We start from the raw sequence: 22,780 nt of genomic DNA, 5'->3' as shown, positions 1-22,780 counted from the left end.
ACCAGAACCAGAACCACCTTTCAGAGCGTGATACCATAGTCTTTTGAAACTGAAGGTTGCCAACGAGTGGAGTGGGAATCGAACAACACTGCAGGTTTAGAATACTGAGCTTTCAGGTATACATTGTGTATCTATCTTTACATCAATTTGTGTAATGTCTATCATTTCATTACCTCCACAGTTTGTGTTTTTAATTATCATCTTAGTCGGTCCACTACTTTTACTCCTGAACAAGGTCAGTTCCCATATTCACAGCTCATCATCAGTAGGAGTGAAGCTGAGATAGGCCTACTAATATCGTAGGTACTGCAGACTACTGTTCAAAGATACAAAGTAATCCAGATAAGTTGGAATATGGATTATACTGTCCATGTAGAACAGAAGTTCTTCTTCACGCACCCTGAGGAGAGTTTTGAAATTATTCTTTGCCATTGAATCAGAAAAATGTTGCTTTAATGTTCAATGTTTAATGTAAATGTTTAATGTTGCTTTAATTAATTCCGGACCAAGGAATTAAGTCAGATAGAGGTTAAAAGAGAAGATGTTTCAGACCTCATTGATAAAATTAAAGATCAATAAGTCACCGGGCCCTGATGCCATTCACCCAAGAGTTATTAAGGAATTGAAGTTATTAGGAAAGAATTGAGGCCAGTCTAATATTTCAAAGCAAATGTTGAAAAAAAATTTATTTTTCAAATGCAATTCTTAAAATACACCACCTACAATAGATCAGTAAGAAATTACTGGTAATCCTCAAGCTATAGAACAAAATTATTTCTTAAACAAGTACGAAATCTGAACTGGGCTCCTTTACTTTCATGGTTCTCTTCATTCTTTTCCTGGATTTTTCTGATTGTTTGGTTTTGTAGACAGGGGAACTGAGAAAATCAGTAATGGTAAATGGATCACCACGCCTCAGTTTGCTGCAAGATAGAGAAGAAATGTAGTTTGTTGTACATTCAGTTGATTTTGTATTCCAAAGATCACAGAAAAATGCTTTTGTAAACAATACAACCCATACAGTGCACATTGCCTGCTTCTGCCATATAAAACAGTTACTCCATATCAGACAGAAAACTAACCTGTTGAGCTTGGGCTCTGCATAGCAAACTGACTTCTTTCTCCGTCTACTTGGATGGACTGGAGACTCTTCCAGAGGGTTGGAACTGAAGGAATCAGGGCAAGCATTTGTCAAATCTTTCAATACTTTGTTCTCTGTAAAAAGAGTTACATAGTTGTTCAATGCCCAGCAAACATTGAGGATGCAATCCTATATACACACTTCCCTGGGTGAGCTCAATAAGACTTACTTCTGAGCAGACACAGCACAATCCTATGTATGAGACTCCCAGTCAAACCTAGTTTTTAAAACATCCTTACAATCTCTGTGAACTGAAAACAAAATGCGAGACTGATTGATAAATCAAACTGAGGTTTGTTTAGCCATGTATTTCATAGCCTAGTTTACCACATAACAAAGAAATGCTACAGCAAAAGACTTTCAAGGCACCTTGACTGCCATCATTCTGCTGGTCTCAAAGGTGGGATTTTGTTTTTTTTTACACAGGGAGCCACCCAGAGATGCAAACATACCGTTTGAGCACTTCCCTCTCAGCAGCAATATCATAGGAATGTAGGAAGCCACCTTACAGTGAGTCAGATCATTTGTCCATCTAAGGCAGTGTTGTCTTCATCAGCTCTTCAGGATTTCAGATGGGTGTCTTTCCCAGCCTTACCTGAGGATGCCAGGGATTGAGTAAGGCACTTTCTGCTCTCAAAGCAAGTTTTCTGCAACTGTGCTATACCTTACCCCCTGCAAACTGTACTGGTTGGCCTACTATCCAATGAAGTACAAGCAGATGTAGGAAATCATGTGTCATGATCTGGTGATACATAGGAAAAAATGCCACTTGTGTGCTGTTTCTCTGGACTCTAATGAATTTCTTTCATGACATATTGCTTTCCAAATTCCAATTCTAGTACTAAAACACTAACCCAGAAGCTATGTAAATATGCCCTTAACAGTGAAAAATGTTCTTCAAAGGATCACCCTGAAGTGAACGTCATTTCTAATGGAAGTGACCGGAAACAAAGGCCAATTATGAAGCAGTAAATAAGATGCAGGAGAGATAAATATGCAGAATATCTTTAACTTGTGCTTATCAGTAGAGTAGGCATAAGCACCCTTCAAATGTTTCTTAATTGGCTTCCTCCTTTCAACAATCATAGTAAGAAAGCAAGGTGAGAAATCTCTTCCCTGACTTTTTGTGTTGACTAAAAGGGGTGGATGAATGGGGCTAATTTATATTTGCTTTGGCTTTTTTTGGCTCTCCCTTCACAGTAAGCTGCCACAGGACAAGACCTGCTTGTCCACATGATCAAGTCTTTTTACTATCACTCACCATTTCCTTGTAGCTCTGAGTTTGGTGAGAGCATTTCAGGAGTTTCTTCTCTTTTCTTCTTATATCTATTAGAAGCCACCTGCTTAGCATCATTCCTGAAGCCTGCCAAATTTTGGAGCAAAGCAGAGGATCCTTCTGAGATCACCTTGTCTTTAACAGTGTTAAATACAGGACATGAATTACCAGAGCTTCGGGAAGCTGATGAGGCAGTCTTAAAATGGCCAGGTGAAGATAAGTCAGAAGTGCTGGGACATACAGCGCCATCAGCCAGAGGAGTCTCAGCATCATCCATAAGGAAAGAAACTTGCTGAGTTCTGCTATCTGAAATATGGAGAAAACTCCATCTTGTTCGATTTACTTGACTGGTTTTAGACTCCTCTGCACTTTGAAGGGCAAAGTCAGAAGCAGCACACTCTTCATTAACATCCTTGACAGTGTATGTTTTCCTGTTTAACTTTGGTTTGAAGTTTTCCTGTTTCTTTAAGCCAATCACATGACTGTTTACATCCCAATGCATCTTCCCTGAGGAGACACTTGCTTTGTTTAAAGAGTGGTTCTGAATGGCTGAGGATATCTGAACTTTCGGGAAAATCTTAATTGAGTTCCTGCAGGCACTGTTGAGACAAGTATCTTCACCATCCAATGAAACTGGCAATGTAGGTTGTGGGCTCCCTATTACAGATAAAAGAGGGATTGCATTTGCTGGATTTGATTTCCCTGTCAAATCTTTTCCCCCCCTTTTCTTGACCTTTGGAGCAATTTTACTCCGATCAGAGTTATCAATACCTATTCCAAAATGCTCTCTCTGTGCATTGTCCCTGCCCACTTTGGCCATTTTGTCTTGAGAGTCTTTTTTAGTTTTTCTTATTTGTGGCTGAGATTGTGAGGTATTCCCTTCTAAGCTTTGCGCATCTGCCTCAGTGAGCTCAAGGGATGCATTCATTTCTTGGGTCATTTTCTTTGCTTTTTTACGTTTCACATTCGGAACCCGAATCTGTTCTTGACTTGGGATTTCCATTTTGCAACAAACCAACGGTTGTGTACTGCAAGCATCCAGTGAAGCCTTATTGCTTAGTGAGTCAGATACTGGGCTTTGGAACTGACTTAACAGATCTTCTAAGTTTTTCAAGTGGGCATTTTTTTTAATTTCAGTGTGACAAGTGGGCTCAGGAGCCTTCAAGTCCATGAAGTCTAATTCTTTTTCTGTTCCTGTGAACACTTTTTTTAGAGCTCTGGTTTCATTGGCTTTAATCTTCCCATAGCTCTTATTTTTGGCTTTCAGTGTCATCAGCTCACCAATTTGACTGACTTCAAGATATTCTTGAGCAGCAGGATCCATTTCCTTTGTCCACTGCAGGTCATCCAGAAGCACATTATCAGACAAATCATGTGGAGAATGAGAAGTCAAATCATTTGTAGAAGAAGCAGAAGATAAATCTGTTCTGCGTTTCTTTCTTTCTGTCACATTTCTTTGTGATAACACCGTACTGTCGCTGCATGGTCTTGTGGTCTCCTTCAGCTGCTTCGCAGGAGAGTTATCATTCAAGGAGAACAGCAAGCTGCTCCTAGAACTTTGCAACACACTTGAGGAAATGTCTGTGATGACAAAAAACTAAATTAGTGGGCAAATCTTTTTCTAAATCTGTAAAATCAACTTTGTAAGAGTTAACATCATTACAAAGTCAACACTTTGTAAGAGTGATATCATAAGAAGGGAACTACAGGATCAGGCCAAAGGGTCATATAGTCTAGTATCTAGTTGCCTTCAGTTGCCCACCAGATGCCTCAATGAAACCTACAAACGGCATGAAGACATTAGCTCTTCCACACTGTCCTCCAGCATTGCATTCAGAAGTACAATGTCTTTGAACATGGAAGTTCAATTTAGCTACTGTGGCTAATAGTAGACATATAACTCACTTGTTTCCTATCTTTTTAAATGTCATTTAAGATGGCAGTTATCATCACTTCTTGTGGCAACAAATTTCACAAGTTAGTTATGCACTGTTTGAAGAAGTGCAGTGTTTGCTTTTTGTAGAACTGCATCTACTGCCTTTCAGTTTCATTGGGTGACCCCCAAGCACTAGTGTTATGAGAGAGGGAAAAAATCACAGGATGTTTAATTTGGTGTCATATGATCCTGATTCTATGCATGCTTACTAAGTCCCTCTGTATTCAGCAGGGTTTATTCAAGTACGTGCGCATTGGACTCTTAAGGGAACACCGTGCAAGGAAGAGCAGGATAGTAAAAACAAATAAATACACACAGCATTTTTGAATATTTCTATCCTAAACTCAGAAGTCACTTCTAACTAAGAAGATGGCATTGCCCCAATGTTAGGATAAATTAGCACTCCCCAAATAATTCTAAACTGCAGACAGGAAAAGCAAGGTAGAGATAAGCCCAGATACAGTCATCTGCAGCAAGAAAAACGGAAACTTGACTTCACATAATTCCATACGACAAATTTAATGCACTGCCTGATCATATTCCTGTTTACTCATAAGTAATTCTGTAGCTTTGGTGTACCATCCCTGAAATATAGTTTCCTAACTACCCTGGTCCTATTAACAGATGATGTTATAGCCCAAGTCAAAGTAATTCTATGACAAAATCTACCTTTAAAAATGGTACCCGGATCAAATGCGGAGACACCATTCACTTCGGTTAACTTTTGACCATTTTTTTCATTGCTTGGTAACTTCTCAGTGAGGTTTGAAGAGGATATCTTCTCTAAAGCAGGAACAGGCACACTTCTCTGAGACTTGCCAAAAGCAGGCACAGCTGTACTTGAAGGAAGCGTTGGCAAACTTGTGGAGATGCGGACTGCCATACCTCCATCATTTCTGTCTTCTTTATCATCTACCTGGGAAAGTAGAATTCTCATGGACATTGGCGCAGCTCTGGAGTGAAAAAAATTAAAAGGAAAAATGGCCTGTAAGTATATACTCAAGAGCCCCAATACAGAATGCAATGTAAACAGAAGCAAACCTAAGCAAGAATGCCTACTCCTGCTTAAGAACAGGTTGGAGTTCTCATAACATTCACCCAAGAGTTATTAAGGAATTAAAGAATGAAGTTGCTGATCTCTTGACTAAAATATGCAACTTGTCCCTCAAAACAGCCACAGTGCCAGAAGATTGGAGGATAGTAAATGTCATGCCGATCTTTAAAAAGGGAAAGGGGGGACCCGGGAAACTATAGGCCGGTCAGCCTAACATCTATATTGGGTAAGATGGTGGAATGCCTCATCAAAAATAGAATCTCAAAACACATAGACAAACAAGCGTTGCTGAGGGAGAATCAGCATGGCTTCTGTAAGGGTAAGTCTTGCCTCACAAACCTTAGAATTCTTTGAAAAGGTCAACAGGCATGTGGATGCGGGAGAACCTGTGGTCATTATATATCTGGACTTTCAGAAGGTATTCAACATGGTCCCTCACCAAAGGCTACTGAAAAAACTCCACAGTCAGGGAATTAGAAGGCAGGTCCTCTCCTGGATTGAGAACTGGTTGAAGACCAGGAAACAGAGAGTGGGTGTCAATGGGCAATTTTCACAATGGAGAGAGGTGAAAAGCGGTGTGCCCCAAGGATCTGTCCTGGGACTGAACATTATGAACCCTCTTCATAAATGACCTGGAGACGGGTGAGCAGTGAGGTGGCAAAGTTTGCAGACGACACCAAACTTTTCCAAGTGGTGAAGACCAGAAGTGATTGTGAGGAGCTCCAGAAGGATCTCTCCAGACTGGCAGAATGGGCAACAAAATGGCAGATGCGCTTCAATGTCAGTAAGTGTAAAGTCATGCACATTGGGGCAAAAAATCAAAACTTTAGATATAGGCTGATGGGTTCTGAGCTGTCTGTGACAGATCAGGAGAGAGATCTTGGGGTGGTGGTGGATAGCTCGATGAAAGTGTCGACCCAATGTGCGGCGGCAGTGAAGAAGGCCAATTCTACGCTTGGGATCATTAGGAAGGGTATTGAGAACAAAACGGCTAATATTATAATGCCGCTGTACAAATCTATGGTAAGGCCACACCTGGAGTATTGTGTCCAGTTCTGGTCGCTGCAACTCAAAAAAGACATAGTGGAAATGGAAAAGGTGCAAAAGAGAGCAACTAAGATGATTACGGGGCTGGGGCACCTTCCTTATGAGGAAAGGCTACGGCGTTTGGGCCTCTTCAGCCTAGAAAAGAGACACCTGAGGGGGGACATGATTGAGACATACAAAATTATGCAGGGGATGGACAGAGTGGATAGGGAGATGCTCTTTACACTCTCACATAACACCAGAACCAGGGAACATCCACTAAAATTGAGTGTTGGGAGGGTTAGGACAGAAAAAAGAAAATATTTCTTTACTCAGCGTGTGGCTGGTCTGTGGAACTCTTTGCCACAGGATGTGGTGATGGCGTCTGGCCTGGACACCTTTAAAAGGGGATTGGACAAGTTTCTGGAGGAAAAATCCATTATGGGGTACAAGCCATGATGTGTATGCGCAACCTCCTGATTTTAGAAATGGGTTATGTCAGAATGCCAGATGTAGGGGAGGGCACCAGGATGAGGTCTCTTGTTATCTGGTGTGCTCCCTGGGGCATTTGGTGGGCCACTGTGAGATACAGGAAGCTGGACTAGATGGGCCCTTGGCCTTATCCAGTGGGGCTGTTCTTATGTTCTTATGGAGTTGTAGTTTCTGAAGCCCCTCACCTTTAGATCAGGAGGCATTAAAAAATTAGGCTACAAATTTTATCCTGTTTCTAGCAAGCCCTTTTGGCCACCAGTTCCCTTTTGCAAGTACAGGTTGGCCCTCGGTGTCCATGGGGGATCCATTCCCTGATCCTTTCTGGTTTTTGCAAAAACAAGAAGTACCTTTTTGACATCTCTGGGAAGTGTTCGGAGGCCTGGAAGGGCTGTGTGTGGCCACCCCAACCCTCAGAAAGCCTCCCAGATACAAGATACAAGCTTCCAATTGTGTCCATGAGGTTAGTTGGGGCCCTCCAGCGCCCATAACTGACACCTATAACTGACACCTATAACTGAGTCAAATCCACAGGTGCCAAACCATGGATAAAGAGGCCCCACCTGTATAAACTTCCTTCGAAAGTGGAACAACAAGCAGAATGGACTGGCTGACCACAGGGCATCACATTATGAGGCAGGGCTGAAATGAAGGGCTGAGCTCATAAAAGGGCTGAGATTTTTAAACTAAAATTTGCTGCATAATTATCCATTGGACACTGTACTTGGTCTTTGCACAGGTTTCCCCCGTGTGCGCATGTCACAAGTTTGAAAGCATATCCAGAAAACGCTCATCCATGTCTGTGAGCTCCAAGTTCTAAAAATGATAGCTGAAAAATTACAAGTGGAACACATAGAAGAACTTGATTACAAAGTCTCATGCACATCATGCAATTAAGTTTGTTTTAACTGCCATCAGAGTGCAGTCATTTATGTCCATACCGAACAGGGAGTTTGTCGTTATCCTGCCTGTCATCAGTTTCACTGAGTCTCCCATCAGCTAGTAACGAAGAGCAAGAACCATTCTAAAGAGGAAAAGAAAAAAACGACTGTAAGATCTAACTCATAAATAGAGTTCCACTTCAGATAACACCTCATTTTAGCTTGATTGAAAGGAGTGATAGACAACTGTTTAGCATTTAACTATGACAAGTAGGGCCAAATTAGATGAGACCTTAAATGCATCATTGTCTAGTTTGGGGCTGATTTAAAGTAAAATAGCAGGTCACACAGGTCTCCTGAATTAGTTCAAGGCTATTCAGGGAGCACTTAATCCAAAAATCCCACCAGTACTGCTAGGGGTCTCTAAACTGTGCCATAAATGTGCATCAGTGTAAAGGGTTAAACATCTTCTACCTTGCATTCCTAATCAAGTTGGGATTTCTGCACATAAACTTATCAAGTGTTCAATGATAACAAGATCAATGATGGCAGACAAGCTTCCCCACAAGGTAGTTTTCCCATCACTACCAAATTTCCACTGCAACATGCAGCTGCACATAAGTTCTAGCTGTGCTCCAAGTTAACACAGATTGAGGCCCAAGAGGCCTGGCCAGCACTCCTGCATGAAGCTAGCAGATATCCTAGAGACTTTCCCAGAAACCTCTGCAAGGCGCAAAACTTTTTTGTGCCAAAAGTGCAAAAGTTTTAGTAGACAAGAGAACACTTGAAACTAGAAGTGTAGAAAACAGAGCTACAGAAGAGTACAATAAATACTGTTTGAATCAGCAAGCAAATATCAAACACTGCAAACATTCACACATGTTCTCTCTTTCTAAATATATACTATGTACTATGTATATAAATATATACTGTGTACTATGTCAGAGTACGCAGATAAGTAAGGAATTCCAGCTCTCCAGGTCATTGATCCCCACAGTGAAGAAAAACACCGACTGTAGTTTCAAGCACCAAGTCTGTTTACAAATATGTACAAAAATATACAGCAACAAAAAGTCTAAGCAATCTCACAGCAATGCAGTTCAAATAGAATGATACAGAGCAGAGCAAAGAAGCCAGCCACATCCTGGTACTTCACCTTTATTTTTATACTTTAAAATGTTAACCAATCAGGTTTAACATTACATCATAGCATTGCATCAGCTTTTGATGACTCAGTATGATGCAGCACTTTCAGCCTGATTATAGATACCTGTTAGGATATCCTTTAGTGCACTTTATGCCCTGTTCTGTTCTAGCCTGTAAATTTTACTTCCATATTCTGACAGAAAACCTTGAAGAATATTCAGCAGTTGGATACTAAGATTTTAGACATGAATGCTTCTGTATACAGTACACAAAACCACCCCCACCCCCCGTAGGGATAGCACGGTGGTGTCCCAGTGGATTATGGTAACCAAGCACTTTGTACCAAGGTACAGATAAAGAGAAAAAGGAACAGTTTTCTCACCTCAGAAAGTCTGCTCAGCTTCATTGCCATTTCCAAGTGACTATTCATAAACTGGTACAGTTCATCAATACATTTGTTCTGCATCCAAATTAAAAAAAAATACAGTTTCAGGTGTTTTCTAATATTAGAATAATTTCTAAGATGTCTGCCCACTGTTCTCCTCCTCCTGTAGTTTTAATTTGATCATCTCTATACTTTATTGTTGTTGGCAACCTTCAGTCTTGAAAGACTATGGTATCGCGCTCTGAATGACCCTAAACCCCACGCACCCCATGAGGTTAACGGACCGTGGTGAGGCAACACCTTACTGGCTGGGGACTGCCCAGCTTAAGGCGGGCGGTAGCTGCCCAATGAGATGCAATGATCTCTCCCACCGTCGCAAGCAGCCCCAGGCGTCATGCTCTACGCCAATCGAGCGAAGACTTATAACCGGTAAACTGCTGCTTCCCGTGTTGTGCCGACGCCGTATGGCGAAGTTGGAGTGTCCTCTCCAGTGCGCGAAGCCTGGGTAAAGAAGGTATGGAGAATAGGCTGTTACCCATGCAGCAAATCCCCCCTCTCCACATCGCTGGAATGGTCCAATGGAAAGGCAGAGGCCAATACGATTGGTTCCAGCGGTGTCACAGGAGTTGCCAGAACGTGACTGTGTTCAGCCATGAACTGCCTCAGGGACTCCGGCTCCTGATTTTGCCTCATGGTTGACTCCTGAAGCCTTTTCCACAACTGGATATAGCCACAAGGCAGTGGAGGTTTGAGGTCAGAGTTTTCCTTCTCTTAGATGAGCTGCCTTCCTAGGCTGACGATTCCCATCTACCCGATACTTTAGATGAGTACCATACTGACGAGTTCCATCTACTCATCTATACTTTGTAACGTGCATCAATCATTACTACGAACTTTCTATTTCCATCTTAATTCTTATATATAAATAGTTGCAGCTGATTTCTAAACAGCTTAGGCCCCAGGGACCTCAAGGAACACATGTTCCTACACATATGTACCAAGTATTACAATCTATTTCAGAAGCCTTTTGTTACTGGGGTTTCTTTTTCAACACCCATTAACATGTGCACAAAGTGAAAAACAAATTTTGAGTGCTGGGACTCTGTCAAGTTGCCAATGTTACCACTCTGTGATTCAGCAGAAAAGAGAGAAGCGAGGGTGTAGTAGGTGCAACAAATAAACTTCTATTGTGGGGATAATTTTACAAAAGCAGGGAAAGAGAATATAACAAAAAGTAATTTAATCTCTCTTAGGCCAAAATCCTATACACACTTACCTGGAATAAGTCCTGTTGAACATAGTGGGACCGACTTCTGAGTAGACATGCATTGGACTGTGCTGTTAGCCATTCACAGCCTAATAGAATTGGGAGAGTGTGGGCAGTTGCTTTGATATATAAAAAGTTAGGCCTGCCTCATGGCAAGTGTGGCCTGAGGCCTTCTGCCACAAGTCCTGCTTCAAAGACACAGTTGTGCTGTCCTTGCAGGCACTCAGCGCCACATTCACAATGAGTAATGAAAACATGTTATGCAGCATAAATAAATAGTTAAGCAACACCTTCTCCATATTCTCCTGTTGTTGGAGATACGGCAAGTTGTGACATCCTGAACACTCACTCCAGAGATATAGTCTTTTTTGACACAGGTGGAAATGCTTTTATTAACTCAGGCTTTTTGGATTTGGTTTTATCACAGAGTTTCCTTGGTATATTATTGATTCTGTTGGAATTATATATAATTTGCAGAGCTTTGTAGGCCAAAGCATAAGATAAGATAAGGCCAAAGCTTTGTAGGCCAAAGATAAGATAAGATAAATTTATAAGAATAAATTTTTGCTTACAAGATTTAGCAATCTACTGTTTTCCTGCACATAACAAATTAAAGATGAGTATTGTGCCTTGAAGCATATTTCAAAGTCATAGAAAATAACTACATTACAAGTACCATAATGTGTTATGCTGGGACAGACAAGGTCCACCTAATCCAACATTCTATCTGCAACAAAGTAAGCCGCCCAATACAGGTCTGCCCTGTGTATCCATGATTTGGGATCTGCAGATTTCATGGTGCTCCAGTCTCCTCTGGAGGGTCTTTGGGGGGCCTTAGAAGGTCACTTCTGGTTTACTGTAAAAACCAGAAGTGATGTTTAAAGGTCTTAAAAGGTTTCCATCACCTCCAGAGGAAGAGAGGGGCTGAGATCTGTGGATTCCATTATTCAAGGGTTTCTGTATCCATAGAGGGTCCTGGAACTGATCCCCCGTGGATACTGAGGGTCCACTGTATATTTTGATTATAACATTATTAAGTGATTAGGCAAGACTCCTGCAAAACACTATACGATCATTTTTTACAATGTCACTATTAGCTTTACTATTAACTTTCTTTCAGCTTATACAATATTTCCATAACGTCACATATTAGTTTAAAAAATATATTGGATAATAGTTTTTCATTCTAGTGACACCTGGAAAACTCAAATTCAATATTTCCAGTTTTTCCTCAAAGATAGGTTATTAATAAATCCACCTGCCATTTCCTCATAGTGTTGCCAAATCAGGAAACATTATTTTGAATAATTATACCATATTACCCTCACAGCCATGACCATATTGTTCAGTCAGTTTATGTATTCAAAGAACATTACAATAACCTTTATTCAAAAAATATCCTTAAGTCACAGTTCATAATTTAAGTTAGTGGTTCTCAAACTGGGGCATCATGACACCCCAGCCTGAGGGCCCTGGACTCTGCCTCCTTAAGGGGCACCCTTAAGAGGGTGTAGGCAGCGACGCGACCCCCAGGATCACGTCGCTAAGGGGGGCACAGGGACTGGCATGCACTTACCAGTTCCTGCAGCAGCCTCCTGGGGGTGCGGGGAGACCTGCATGACCCTACGCAGGGCTCCCTGAGCCTTAGAATGTGAAAGCAGAGTGATCGCACCCCGCTTCCTGTTTATGATTACCAACCAGAGGCAGGGCACAATTGCTCCGCTTTCACTTTCTGAAGGTTGGGGAGCAGAGGTCACACAGGGCTTCCTGCACCCCCGGGTAGCTGTAGAGACTGGTAAGTGCATGCCAGTCCCTGTGCCCCCCCAGCTCCCGCAAAAACTTAGAGCAGCTCAAACTCTCCCTGAGAGTTTGAGAACTGCTGATAAGTCAAAGAGCTTTCTTTTTATTTTAAGAAGGCCTTGCTACTTCTAGGGCACAAGAAAATTCATGCTTCAACATATGCTAAGACCCTGAAAAACTAACAGCACAATCCCATGCCTAGCTACTCAGACTTCAGTCCCAATGTGTTCAATGGGACCTACTTTCAAGGAAGTGCATATAGGATTGCAGCCTAAATGAGAATGATAAGACAATTCAGATTTTAAAAACAGGAATTAAGGATTTAAAATTGCAGCATCCCAGAGGTGCCACAGCACTTTTCGCACCATATTCTCTAGAGTAGGGGTGCCCAAACCCCGGCCCTGGGGCCACTTGCGGCCCTCGAGGACTCCCAATTCGGCCTGCTGGGAGCCCCCAGTCTCCAATGAGCTCTGGCCCTCTGGAGACTTGCAGGAGCCCGCGCTGGCCCAACACAACTGCTCTCAACATGATGGCCAACTGTTTGACCTCTTGTGTGAGTTGTGGGACGTGGGCTCCCTCCACCGCTTGTTGTTTCATGTCTGTGATGCAGCAGTGGCAGTGAAAAAAAGGCTGACCTTGCTTTGTGCAAGGCCTTTTGTGTATAGGCCTTTTATAGGCCATGAGCTCTTGCAAGACCTTCATTCATTCATGTAAGTTCCACCTCTAATATATTCATTTATGTAAATACATTGAAATTAATCATAATAATAATAAACTTTATTTTTATCCCACCCTGCTCCCCAAAGGGACCCAGGGCAGCTTGAAATTTAAAATGTAAATTAACTCTTTTTTTCCCCCTGGCCCCCGACACAGTGTCAGAAAGATGATGTGACCCTCCTGCTAAAATGTTTGGATACCCCTGCTCTAGAGCAACGTTTCTCAAATGAAGGATCGGAACCCACTATGTGGGTCATGAGCCAATTTCAGGTGGGTCACATTGCACCTGGCTCAGCTACCATTGAAAATACAAAGTTGAAAATAAAGGGTGGAGAGCTGCTGGGCAGGGCAGACTCCCAGTGAGAGAGAGGCCTGGTGCTTTGCCATGAATAGGTAGGAAAATGGGATGCTGGAAAGGGGGGAGGGCTGTGCAGTTGGAAAAGGATCCAGGTCTGTGTTCTGCTTTGACTTTGGAGCTGGAATGCTTGCATTCCAAGCTATGCAAAATAACAGCACAAGCGCACTGCGTAATGGGACCTTTGGCCAATCACGGCTTAGGTTTGAAGCCTAAATTGATGATGTCACTTCTGGCCATGACATCACTTACAGGTTAATGAAATCACTTCTGGCAGGTTCTTGCAGATTGTCATTTTTAAAAGTGCTAAAAAGTTTGAGAACCACTGCTCTAGAAAAATATCTCCTTGCACTCTGAAGCCCTTTTCTCAGTAAGTGTGCCTGCTGCAAACCCAAAGAAGAAAGTGAACAAAACAAAGATATCTAATTGCAAACACAGGCAACAAATCCTATCCAGGATGCTTGCAGTACAGTGGCACTGAAATGGCCATCGCTGTGTCCTGTGGGGTCAGCGTTTCCTCGAGGTAAGGGAACAAAGTGAAAGGCTTTGCAGTGTTGAGCTCCAGCACTCTCAGTTGGTCTACTTGGATCTGGACAAGCTTGATGGCTAGCCCAGTGCCAAGAAGTCCCATGTAGGGCTTTCAGGTGCAGAGGGGAGATAGAATGTGTTCCTGCCCCCCTCCTGGACCTGAACTGCCCTCCTCTCGACCCTCTCCCCCCCAGTTTTACCCCTCCCCCCATCCTGGAATGTCTCCAGCAGGGAACTCACCACTGATAGTTCCCAGGGCTCAGAAGACCAGCACAGAGGCCCAGCACCCAGTGACTTTGGGCATAATCCTAACCAACCTTCCAGCACTGACACAGTTGTACCAATGTGGCGTGCACTGCATCCTACAGTGGAGAGGCAGTCAAGGACACCTCCTCAAGGTAAAGGTATGATTGTTACCTTACCTTGGGGCTGTATTGCGGCTATGTCAGTGCTGAAAGTTGGTTAGGATTGCACCCTTTGTTGTTCTGGCGACCACAACATGCCTTATGGCACTTTTGCAACAGCCATCTCCCAGGTAGCACATGCAGCACAGGCACTGGCCCAGGATAAGATCAGACTGTAAGCACAGTCTCTCTCTATGCTTTGCATTTTAAGCGACATGGAAGAAAGTGTTTCATCTCCAGAGATACAGAACACAGTTCAAATATACTATACCACAGAGGTTAGCTTTTGGCGCAGGCAGGCATTTTCAAAGTGACACAGCTCCACTTCTTTCTGCAACAGCATTTTGTCGTCTGTCAGTCTTTGTGCAGCTATCTTTGCAGCACTGAGGGCCAAAGCCAGGGCTTTGTTGTTCTGTTTCAGGGAAACCTTAATTATCGAGGAGTTGTCTATACACAAGACAATAAAATGGATTGCGTATGTACACTTTTAAGAGGTACATCTCCTCCCTCCCCTCCTGCCAAAAAAAGTTTATTTCTTCACACCAAAATTATTATTATTAGTGCAGGCTTACAGCATGCAGCCAGAAATCTGGATGTCAAGCTCCTGTCAATATACATTAACAATAAAATATTTTAACAAAAATCAGCTTCTGCTCATTTCTTTAAGATACTTTGCCCACAAGCCCCCCCCCCCTCTTATTTGAGCCCAACTCAGCTCCAGACAACTGTCTAATGCATACAGCACAGAATGTCTGTTCTCCCAAGAATGGACAAGTGTGAGATTTTCCTTCAGGCCCACTCAGTTACCTCCAAACCTAGAAATACTTATTAAATCTACTGAAAAAAGAAGGCTACAATATTGGCATATAAGTACCTAATGTATCTTAATGAAATATGACACCAATTTTTATTCACAAAAAAAGGAAATTTTAAAAAAGAACTCAATGAGATTTATTCTGAGAAAACACGCATAGGATTGTACCTTTAGGATCTGTGACTTATGCAGTTTTTGTTGTTGTTGTTTACTAATTCAGTTGCAAACTGGTAACGTTCACAGTGCTGGGGTTGAAAGCACAGCTAAGTTCAACAGTGATATTTACCTATTAGTTCCTCTGCTGTTTTTCCAAAGGACATTTTTCCAATTGCAGAATCTGTATTTTTTGCTTGCAAGAGGCAGGGGTGCAGAGGGACCCAACTCTGCCATGTCCTGTATGTATATCATCCTATATGTATCATCATCCAGTAGTGCTGCAGGATTTGCCTCAGACTTCAACTGTAACAAAACATTTTTAAACATTGCCACTTACTTATTGTTTTGGTTCTGATCTTTGCTGCAAGAGAAGCATTTAGCTTTGCTGTCTTTAAGACACCATTTTTCTTCTCTTTCATCCGTTCCCGAACTCCAAAGTACAGGGAGGATAATTCTGCACGTTCCGGGAATGGCATTTTCAGAAGTCCTGCCAATTGTTCAGAAAGAGAATCACAAACATTGGACAGCTTCATTTTTTAAGAGTATGCAATTATAGCATTATTTTAGTTTACAAAATACGTCTTAGTCTTCAGCTTGTTTTTCCTTTGAAGTAGGTTACATTTATTCTTACAGATGGATAAGGCTGAGAGGCTGTTGACAAACCAATTATGATCATGGTGCAGCCATTTACTGAAGATAAGCAGATCTGAGTCTGTTCAGTGCGTGGATGGGGGACCACTTGCGATGCCCCATTAAGTTCCTGCTTTGAGTTCCACCATGGAAGTAAGAGAGGATATATACTGTACATGTATATGGGGCTGGTTTGAATGACAGTCATCCAATCAGCATACTCTTTAGATCAGTGGTTCCCACTGACTTTTAGCACCGGGACCCACTTTTTAGAATGAGAATCTATCAGGACCCACCAGAAGTGATGTCATGACCAGAAGTGACATCTTCAAGCAGGAAAATTTTTAACAATCCTAGACTGCAATCCTACCCACATTTACCCAGGAGTAAGTCCCATTTACTATCATTGTTAAAAGCATATACAGAGTAGCCTGATCTGTAACATTAACAATGCAGTCACATGCCATAGTAGCATCAAGTCTAATATATTAAAAATGAAATATTGAAATGAATGGGGACCCCCCTGAAACTGGCTTGTGACCCACAGTTTGAGAAACACTGCTTTAGATCAGGGGTGCCCAAACCCTGGCCCTGGGGCCACCTGCGGCCCTCGAGGTCTCTCAATGTGACCCTCAGGGAGCCCCCAGTCTCCAATGAGCCTCCAGCCCTCCGGAGATTTGTTGGAGCCCACACTAGCCTGACGCATCTGCTCTCAGCATGAGAGCAACTGTCTGACCTCTTGCATGAGCTGTGGGATGAGGGCTCCCTCCACTGCTTGCTGTTTCACATCTGTGATGCAGTAGCAGCAGCAAAGGAAAGGCCAGCCGTGCTTCGTGCAAGGCCTTTTATAGGCCTTGAGCTATTGCAAGACCTTCATTCATTCATATAAGTTCATATTTAATATATTCATTTATGTAAACTTATGAAAATTTATTCAAATTTTAAACGTAAATTAATTCTTTTTTTCCCCGGCCCCCGACACAGTGTCAGAGAGACTATGTGGCCCTCCTGCCAAAAACTTTGGACACCCCTGTTTTAGATTAATACACGAGTGCTCTGCAAGCATATGCATCACCATTCTTGTGATCTAAAGGGCAATTTGGACAACACTCCCTCCTTGCAATTAAGCAACTATTACCTGGCATAATGGAAGGAGAACAGGCTGTGAACATGCACAAAACATGCACAATCGAATTACATATAAAAAACTGGTCAGATGAATGTAATCCAAATTGACCAAGGCTTTTCAGAAAGACCAGGTTTACCCACAAAGTATAACTTGCTGCCTACTAAATCATTTTGGCATCAAAAACCACATCTTTCTACACCAATCATTTTGAGAACAAGCTAGTCATGATCATGAACAGAAGCTTTTATCATATATCATATATCAACTCAATCTTTTTTCCTCAGTTTCTTCAATTTTTTTTTTATACATGCAGGCCAGGTTTGCACTTTCCATCCTCCTCCATACAATAGCCCTAAAGCTGCTTGTGCTCATGGTTTGGCATTACTTCTCCCATTACAAAACTAAGAAGATTTTGCAAAACAGCTTTAGTTCATCATCTGTTCAGGCCACAAGGTTTGCATGTTCAAACTGGCCATCACAAATTTCTTATCATTGATACAACTGGATAAAACAGGTTTGAATAGCTTCATATAATCTCAAATGTAAAATCTGAGTTAAGGGAATCAGTGTCACATTCAGCTTTCAGTGAGCAAGGATGCACTAATAAAGGTCTGGTGTAACCTGCACAATGAAGCCAAATGAAGTGATAGATTCTTGGGTTAATGGACTAGGGCAGGAGTGTCAAACCTAAGGCCCGTGGGCCAGATACGGCCTGCTAAACCTCTTTATTCAGCCTTCATGATAACTAGGCTCTCTCAGAGCCACCATTTCAGCAGCACAGTTCCTACCAATGCTCTCATAATGAGAAATAGGAGACCTAAGAAGACCAGGAACGCTATGGGGGAAGGTGCAGGGAAGGTGCAGACCAAAAGAGTGAGAGAGGAAGATACTCTTGAGGAGCTGGGAGAGCCCAATTATCATGCAGACCACCCTTTCAGCAGTGCTGCTTCTGCCGAAGCATCACTTCGCCGAGTACCTCTCAGTTCCAAAGTGCAAACTGAAGTCTTGGTAGACTTCAAAGTGCACTCACTCAGCTGCAAAGTGAAGTCTTGGTAGAACAGCACTACTGAAAGGTGGCCCACGGGGTATTTGGGCTCTCTTATATCTTGAAAATAAAAACAAGTATTTGCATATTTTCTCTTGTCATTTGCATCTAATGAATTCCTATGTGAGAGAGAACAAGATTCTTATTTCTGGCCATCTGCTTAATGATATTACTTCCTGCCTAATGATGTCACTTCCAGCCCTCAGCAGGCATCATAAACGCTATTCAGCCTGCTGTATAAAACAGTTTGCCACCCCTGGAATAGACTACAATTTCAGCCTGTAGCTGGGACCACCACAATTTCGAATGCTCCCCTATGTTCAGCATTCCCTACAAATAAAAAATCTAACAAAATAATGAAGGTCTAGATCCTCTCCGCTTGATGTGCTGGGGTTTCTTGCCTTAAAAGGAAGTCCTACTGCCTTCAATTGGGCTTACTGTCAAATAAGGAAATGTACACAAGGCTGTAGCCATGAGAAGGGGGTACACTGTACCTGGGCCTAGGATCAAAAAGGGGACCAGGGAGGGGAGCCAGAAATTTCCTGGGATCTCAGAAAACATTTGCATATATTGTGTTAGCCTACATAGTTTTACATACAAATTAGGGAATGGGCCAAAAAACTTCGTACCCCTAATAAACTTTGCCTACAGACTTAAGAAGTAGTGGACCCTGCTTCAGAGACCCTGCCTATAGACTTAAGAAGCAGCAGAATAACTTGGTTAGTCATAACAAATGGTGGCTAGGATAGGGATCTACTAAACCAAAGTGCTGTAAACATAGGACCACTACGCTCTCCCAATAATCCTGACCCCATCTGACTTTAGCTTAAAACATTTCCCTTTCTATTCTCAACTCAGAAGCTGTCATTATGTTTCTTCTTGCTGTGTAAGCAGTAGGCCTTTGCCTACTGAGCAACCACAGCAAAAAAGTCCTCTTATTCTCTCTTGCGACAGAGTTCAAGGCAGTCAAACGGTCTTTTCTTTAGCTACTTGTAGTTAAATCTGCAGAAAGGTAGCACTCCAGCCAAAGCAAAAAGATATGAGATCCAGACAATTTAGACATAGTTGCTCACTTCTCAGAACTGCCAAGGGGAATGCGTAGACAGGCTGGCGACTCCAGGAATATTGCTTATAGAGCAGTGGTTCCCAAACTGTGGTTCGGGACTCACTGGTGGGATGTGACCAGATTTCTGGTGGGTCACCAAAGGGTGATGGAAAGACATATACTATAGCTGCTAATCTCTATGCAAAGAGCTCAGCTCCTGCACTTTGCAAGCATGTGTAAATATAGGGAAATAAATGCTGTTTATTATTACTTCTAAATTATTATTTCTGTCTTGATCTCCTTTTATAAAGTCTGGTAAACCTAGGTGATAGAATGCCTTTTTTAAAAGTGGGTCCCAGTGCTAAAAAACTTTTTTAGCCACTTTTTTTTATAACCACTGTTATAAAGAAATATAGCTTATATTGCAGTCAAGTTGACCTTTCTCAGGATGTGGGGGGAAAAAGCCTGAAACGTGGGGCCCAAATTGACACTCCTCCACCCCACCAAGAAGGGGGAAGTCTTGACATAGATAACAATGAAAAATAAGAATCCTGCATTTTCCTTTCATGCTGATTTTGGGTTTCAAGCCCCAGCATCTCTTTGATGGCTATTTAAGAATCTTGGCTCTCTACCTAGCAGTGGCGTAGCTGGAGGAGCAAAGCATTAAGTTTTGCAGGAAGCCTTACTGCAGCGTGCAAGCAGCCCCTCCCCTATGGAGCCATTGGGGGGAGGGGAGCAAAACAGAGGTATTATTAGCCTTTTCTCTGGCATTCACCCTCATTTTGCTCCCACCACCTTTAATGGTTGCTAGCATGCTGCGGTGAGGCTTCCTGCAAAACTTAGTGCTTTGCCCCCTCTTCTAGCTATGACACTGCTACCTGGGTGTGTGCATTTGTGTTATGTACCCTGGGAACTAAACCTAAAATCCACCCTCTGAGGTCCCCACATGCAACAAGAGGACAGCAAACGCCAATGGATGTGCTGCCTCCAAGTCACCCAAATGGGATCTTTCCATGCTCTCTGCCCCATTTCTGCCAGGTGTGCACAGGTGTACGCATTTGATCCCTATTGTGTGTATGCAACACTGGACAGAAACGGCTGAGGGCCATCCAAATTTCCAGCTCTGGCGCAGCTGCAATGCAACCCCAAGGCAAGGGAATGAATGTTCCCTTACCTTGCAGGGGCCTCCCTAACTACCCTCCCACCAAAGGATGCAGCCCCACATCCCACTAGCACGACCACACCAGGTCTGGAAAGTTGGAGAGGACCAGGCCCTAAGGCTGCAATCCTATGCATGCTTTCCTGGAAGTCAGCCCCCCAGAACTCAATGGGCCTCTTCTGAGTAGACCCAACTCTCCCTTGAACTCAATGGGACTTACTCCTGAGTAGACACGCGTGGGAGTGGGCTGTCTACTGACAACGCTCCCCAAGGACATTGGGGTAGAGGTGGAGAAGCCTCCTCGCCAGTGCGCAAAGGGTCGGGCCAAAGGGCTCCCCCCGTCCCACGCTGGACGAAGAGCGGAAGTAGGTACCGCGGCTCACCTCGGCTCGTCAGAACGATCCGCGGGCAGCTCCAGCTTGCCAGAGTGGTGGGAAGCGCGCGGCGCTGAACAAAGACCCTGAGCGTTCTGAGGCCCCCTCCCTTCCCGCACACAGGCGTGGGAGCGACCTGGCTCTGCGCCCCCCCCTTGGCGCGCGACCACTCCGCGCAACGTCCACTCTGTCACCAACCGTCGCTGCTCGCGGTGGTGGCAAGGAGCAGCCGGGCTGCGGGAGGGGCTCTGGTCACGTGCGAGTTTGTATTTGAAATGCGTCACGTGACCGTGCTGGAGCCTGCCTGCCTGCCTGCCTTCCTCGGGGCGGGTTTTTGCTGGAGCAGCAACTGTCACCCTGCGGGTGCCTGATCTTGGAAGCTAAGCAGGGTCAGGCCTGGTTAGTACTTGGATGGGAGACCTCCTCGGAACACTGTGTGCTGCAGGCTTTTACCATAGTCTTTCGAGACTGAAGGTTGCCAACCATTCCATTCCGCTTTGCTGGGAGCACCTGTGCCCAGGCTGCAGTGGCTCAGCTGAGTGGCGCCTGGGCAGGCTGTCCAGATGCATGCAGGACAGAGAGCGCGTAGCCTTAACCATGGTATGATGAGGGACAATGGCAGGGGCAGCTCCACGTGGAAGGGTTAAGAAGTTGCCCCTGCCCATAGTCCCTCTTCTGCACAGTGGCTCACGCTACGGGCTCTCTGTCCTCCATGGCTTCTGGGCACCCTGAGGCCGCCTAGACAAGGGAAGCCCTGTGGAGGGTCTGGGTCTGTGGGTCAAGGGAAGCCCTGTGGAGCAGGCTTGGGTCTGCTGTTTGCCTCACGCAGTACTGACTAAAGCACCAAGCACTGTATGTTTCCAAGCTTGCACACAGAGCCCAATCCTAGCCACACTTTCCTGGGAGGAAGCCCCATTGACTGTAATGGAACTTACTTTGGAGTAGACACGCATAGGCTTGGGCTGTCTCTCTCACTACAGGTGTATGTATATTTGTGTGTGTGCAAATTAAATTAAATTTTAAAAAGACTGGTGCAGCGGTTCTCACACATTTATTACCAGGACTCACTTTCTAGAATGAGAATCTGTCAGGACCCACCATGACCGGAAGCAACATCGTCAAGCAGGGAAATTTTTAACCACCTAGCATTGGTTCCCAACGTGTAGCCCTTGCCATGGTACTTTAAGGGCACTCAAAAAAAGAATTGAATAATGGCAGAAAAGGCAGGTGTGTGTTAGAGTGTCTTGTGGGGCTGGCAAGGTAGGAAGGAAAATAGCTAATTGGCCAACTACTAGTTTTTCGTCATCAAATTGTGTATTATCAGATCTGGATCAGTAATACATATATACATTGATGGTCCATCTTCATTGGCGATCTTTCCAGTGTGGCCCACACTCGCTCCATGTTTTTTGGTCTAGTACGACTGTTGTCCAGTGCTGCAGTCTCTGTTGTTTAAATGACCTGGAAAAGGTATCTGACCAGCGAGTAGCTAGTCATCCGCGGTTTCTTTTGACATGGTATGGGATCCAGTGTGTGATTCTGGTGCTCCATCAGTCTTGCCCATCTGTGCTTTGCAGAAGCCAGAGTGGGTCGCGGATCTTGGATTCTTGCCAGAGGTCTTGACTTCTGAGACCATGTTGCCATTGCTTTCGGTGGTTCATCCCAAAGAAGCATCTTTCAAGTGTCTGGTGGGTGATTCACATGGCAGTAACTATGGTCTTGTTATCAGCCCATGTTTCTGTGGCATAGCAAAAAGCCAGAAGTACTATGGAGTCAAACAGGTAGGCTCTCAGCTATGGATCCTGGATCTGACTGGTGACTTCTCGGATTGATCCCATGGCAGCCCAAGCAGCTTTCCTTCGTCTCCTGATCTCAATCGTTAGGTTGCTGGCCATGTTCACTTCACGTCCCAAGTAGTTGTCAACTTTATCCAGGGTGGCACCACAGAGTTGCGCGTTGTCGTTGTCGCACCATTCGTTGCTCATCATCTGAGTTCTCCTCATATTCATCTCCAAGCCGATAG

The 22,780-nt window shown here is 43.7% G+C and overlaps 1 protein-coding gene across 3 annotated transcripts; it reads right to left on the bottom strand.

Moving 5' to 3' along the window:
- Nucleotides 1-703: 703 nt before the first annotated feature.
- LOC136659542 (uncharacterized) lies at nt 704-20,985 on the bottom strand. Of its 3 annotated transcripts, none has more exons than XM_066636707.1 (9): nt 20,767-20,985; nt 15,713-15,862; nt 14,677-14,852; nt 9,332-9,409; nt 7,864-7,946; nt 5,023-5,306; nt 2,403-3,998; nt 1,083-1,215; nt 704-923 (listed from the first exon to the last, which is right to left on the bottom strand). In XM_066636707.1, exons 2-9 carry the CDS (start codon nt 15,849-15,851, stop codon nt 779-781), a joined length of 2,634 nt encoding a protein of 877 aa, XP_066492804.1. In that variant the 5' UTR covers nt 15,852-15,862; nt 20,767-20,985; the 3' UTR covers nt 704-778. The 3 variants fall into 3 exon arrangements, 1 of the variants encoding a protein (XP_066492804.1); XR_010794848.1 differs by lacking the exon at nt 704-923 and adding an exon at nt 1,594-1,736 and having other exon boundaries at nt 1,132-1,215; XR_010794849.1 differs by lacking the exon at nt 704-923 and adding an exon at nt 1,651-1,736 and having other exon boundaries at nt 1,138-1,215.
- Nucleotides 20,986-22,780: the final 1,795 nt, after the last annotated feature.

Source organism: Tiliqua scincoides, chromosome 1 (genome assembly GCF_035046505.1).
Source record: "Tiliqua scincoides isolate rTilSci1 chromosome 1, rTilSci1.hap2, whole genome shotgun sequence".
Classification (NCBI taxonomy): domain Eukaryota; kingdom Metazoa; phylum Chordata; class Lepidosauria; order Squamata; family Scincidae; genus Tiliqua; species Tiliqua scincoides.
This window is presented reverse-complemented; position numbering and strand designations above follow the sequence as displayed.

Coding starts and splice junctions, on each gene's coding strand:
- LOC136659542 (XM_066636707.1), bottom strand. CDS start 15,851: ATGCCATTCCCGGAACGTGCAGAATTATCCTCCCTGTACTTTGGAGTT. Junction 14,853..15,712: donor GATCAGAACCAAAACAATAA/GTAAGTGGCAAT, acceptor TCTTGTGTATAG/ACAACTCCTCGATAATTAAG. Junction 1,216..2,402: donor CTCAGAGCTACAAGGAAATG/GTGAGTGATAGT, acceptor CTCTTTTTACAG/AGAACAAAGTATTGAAAGAT.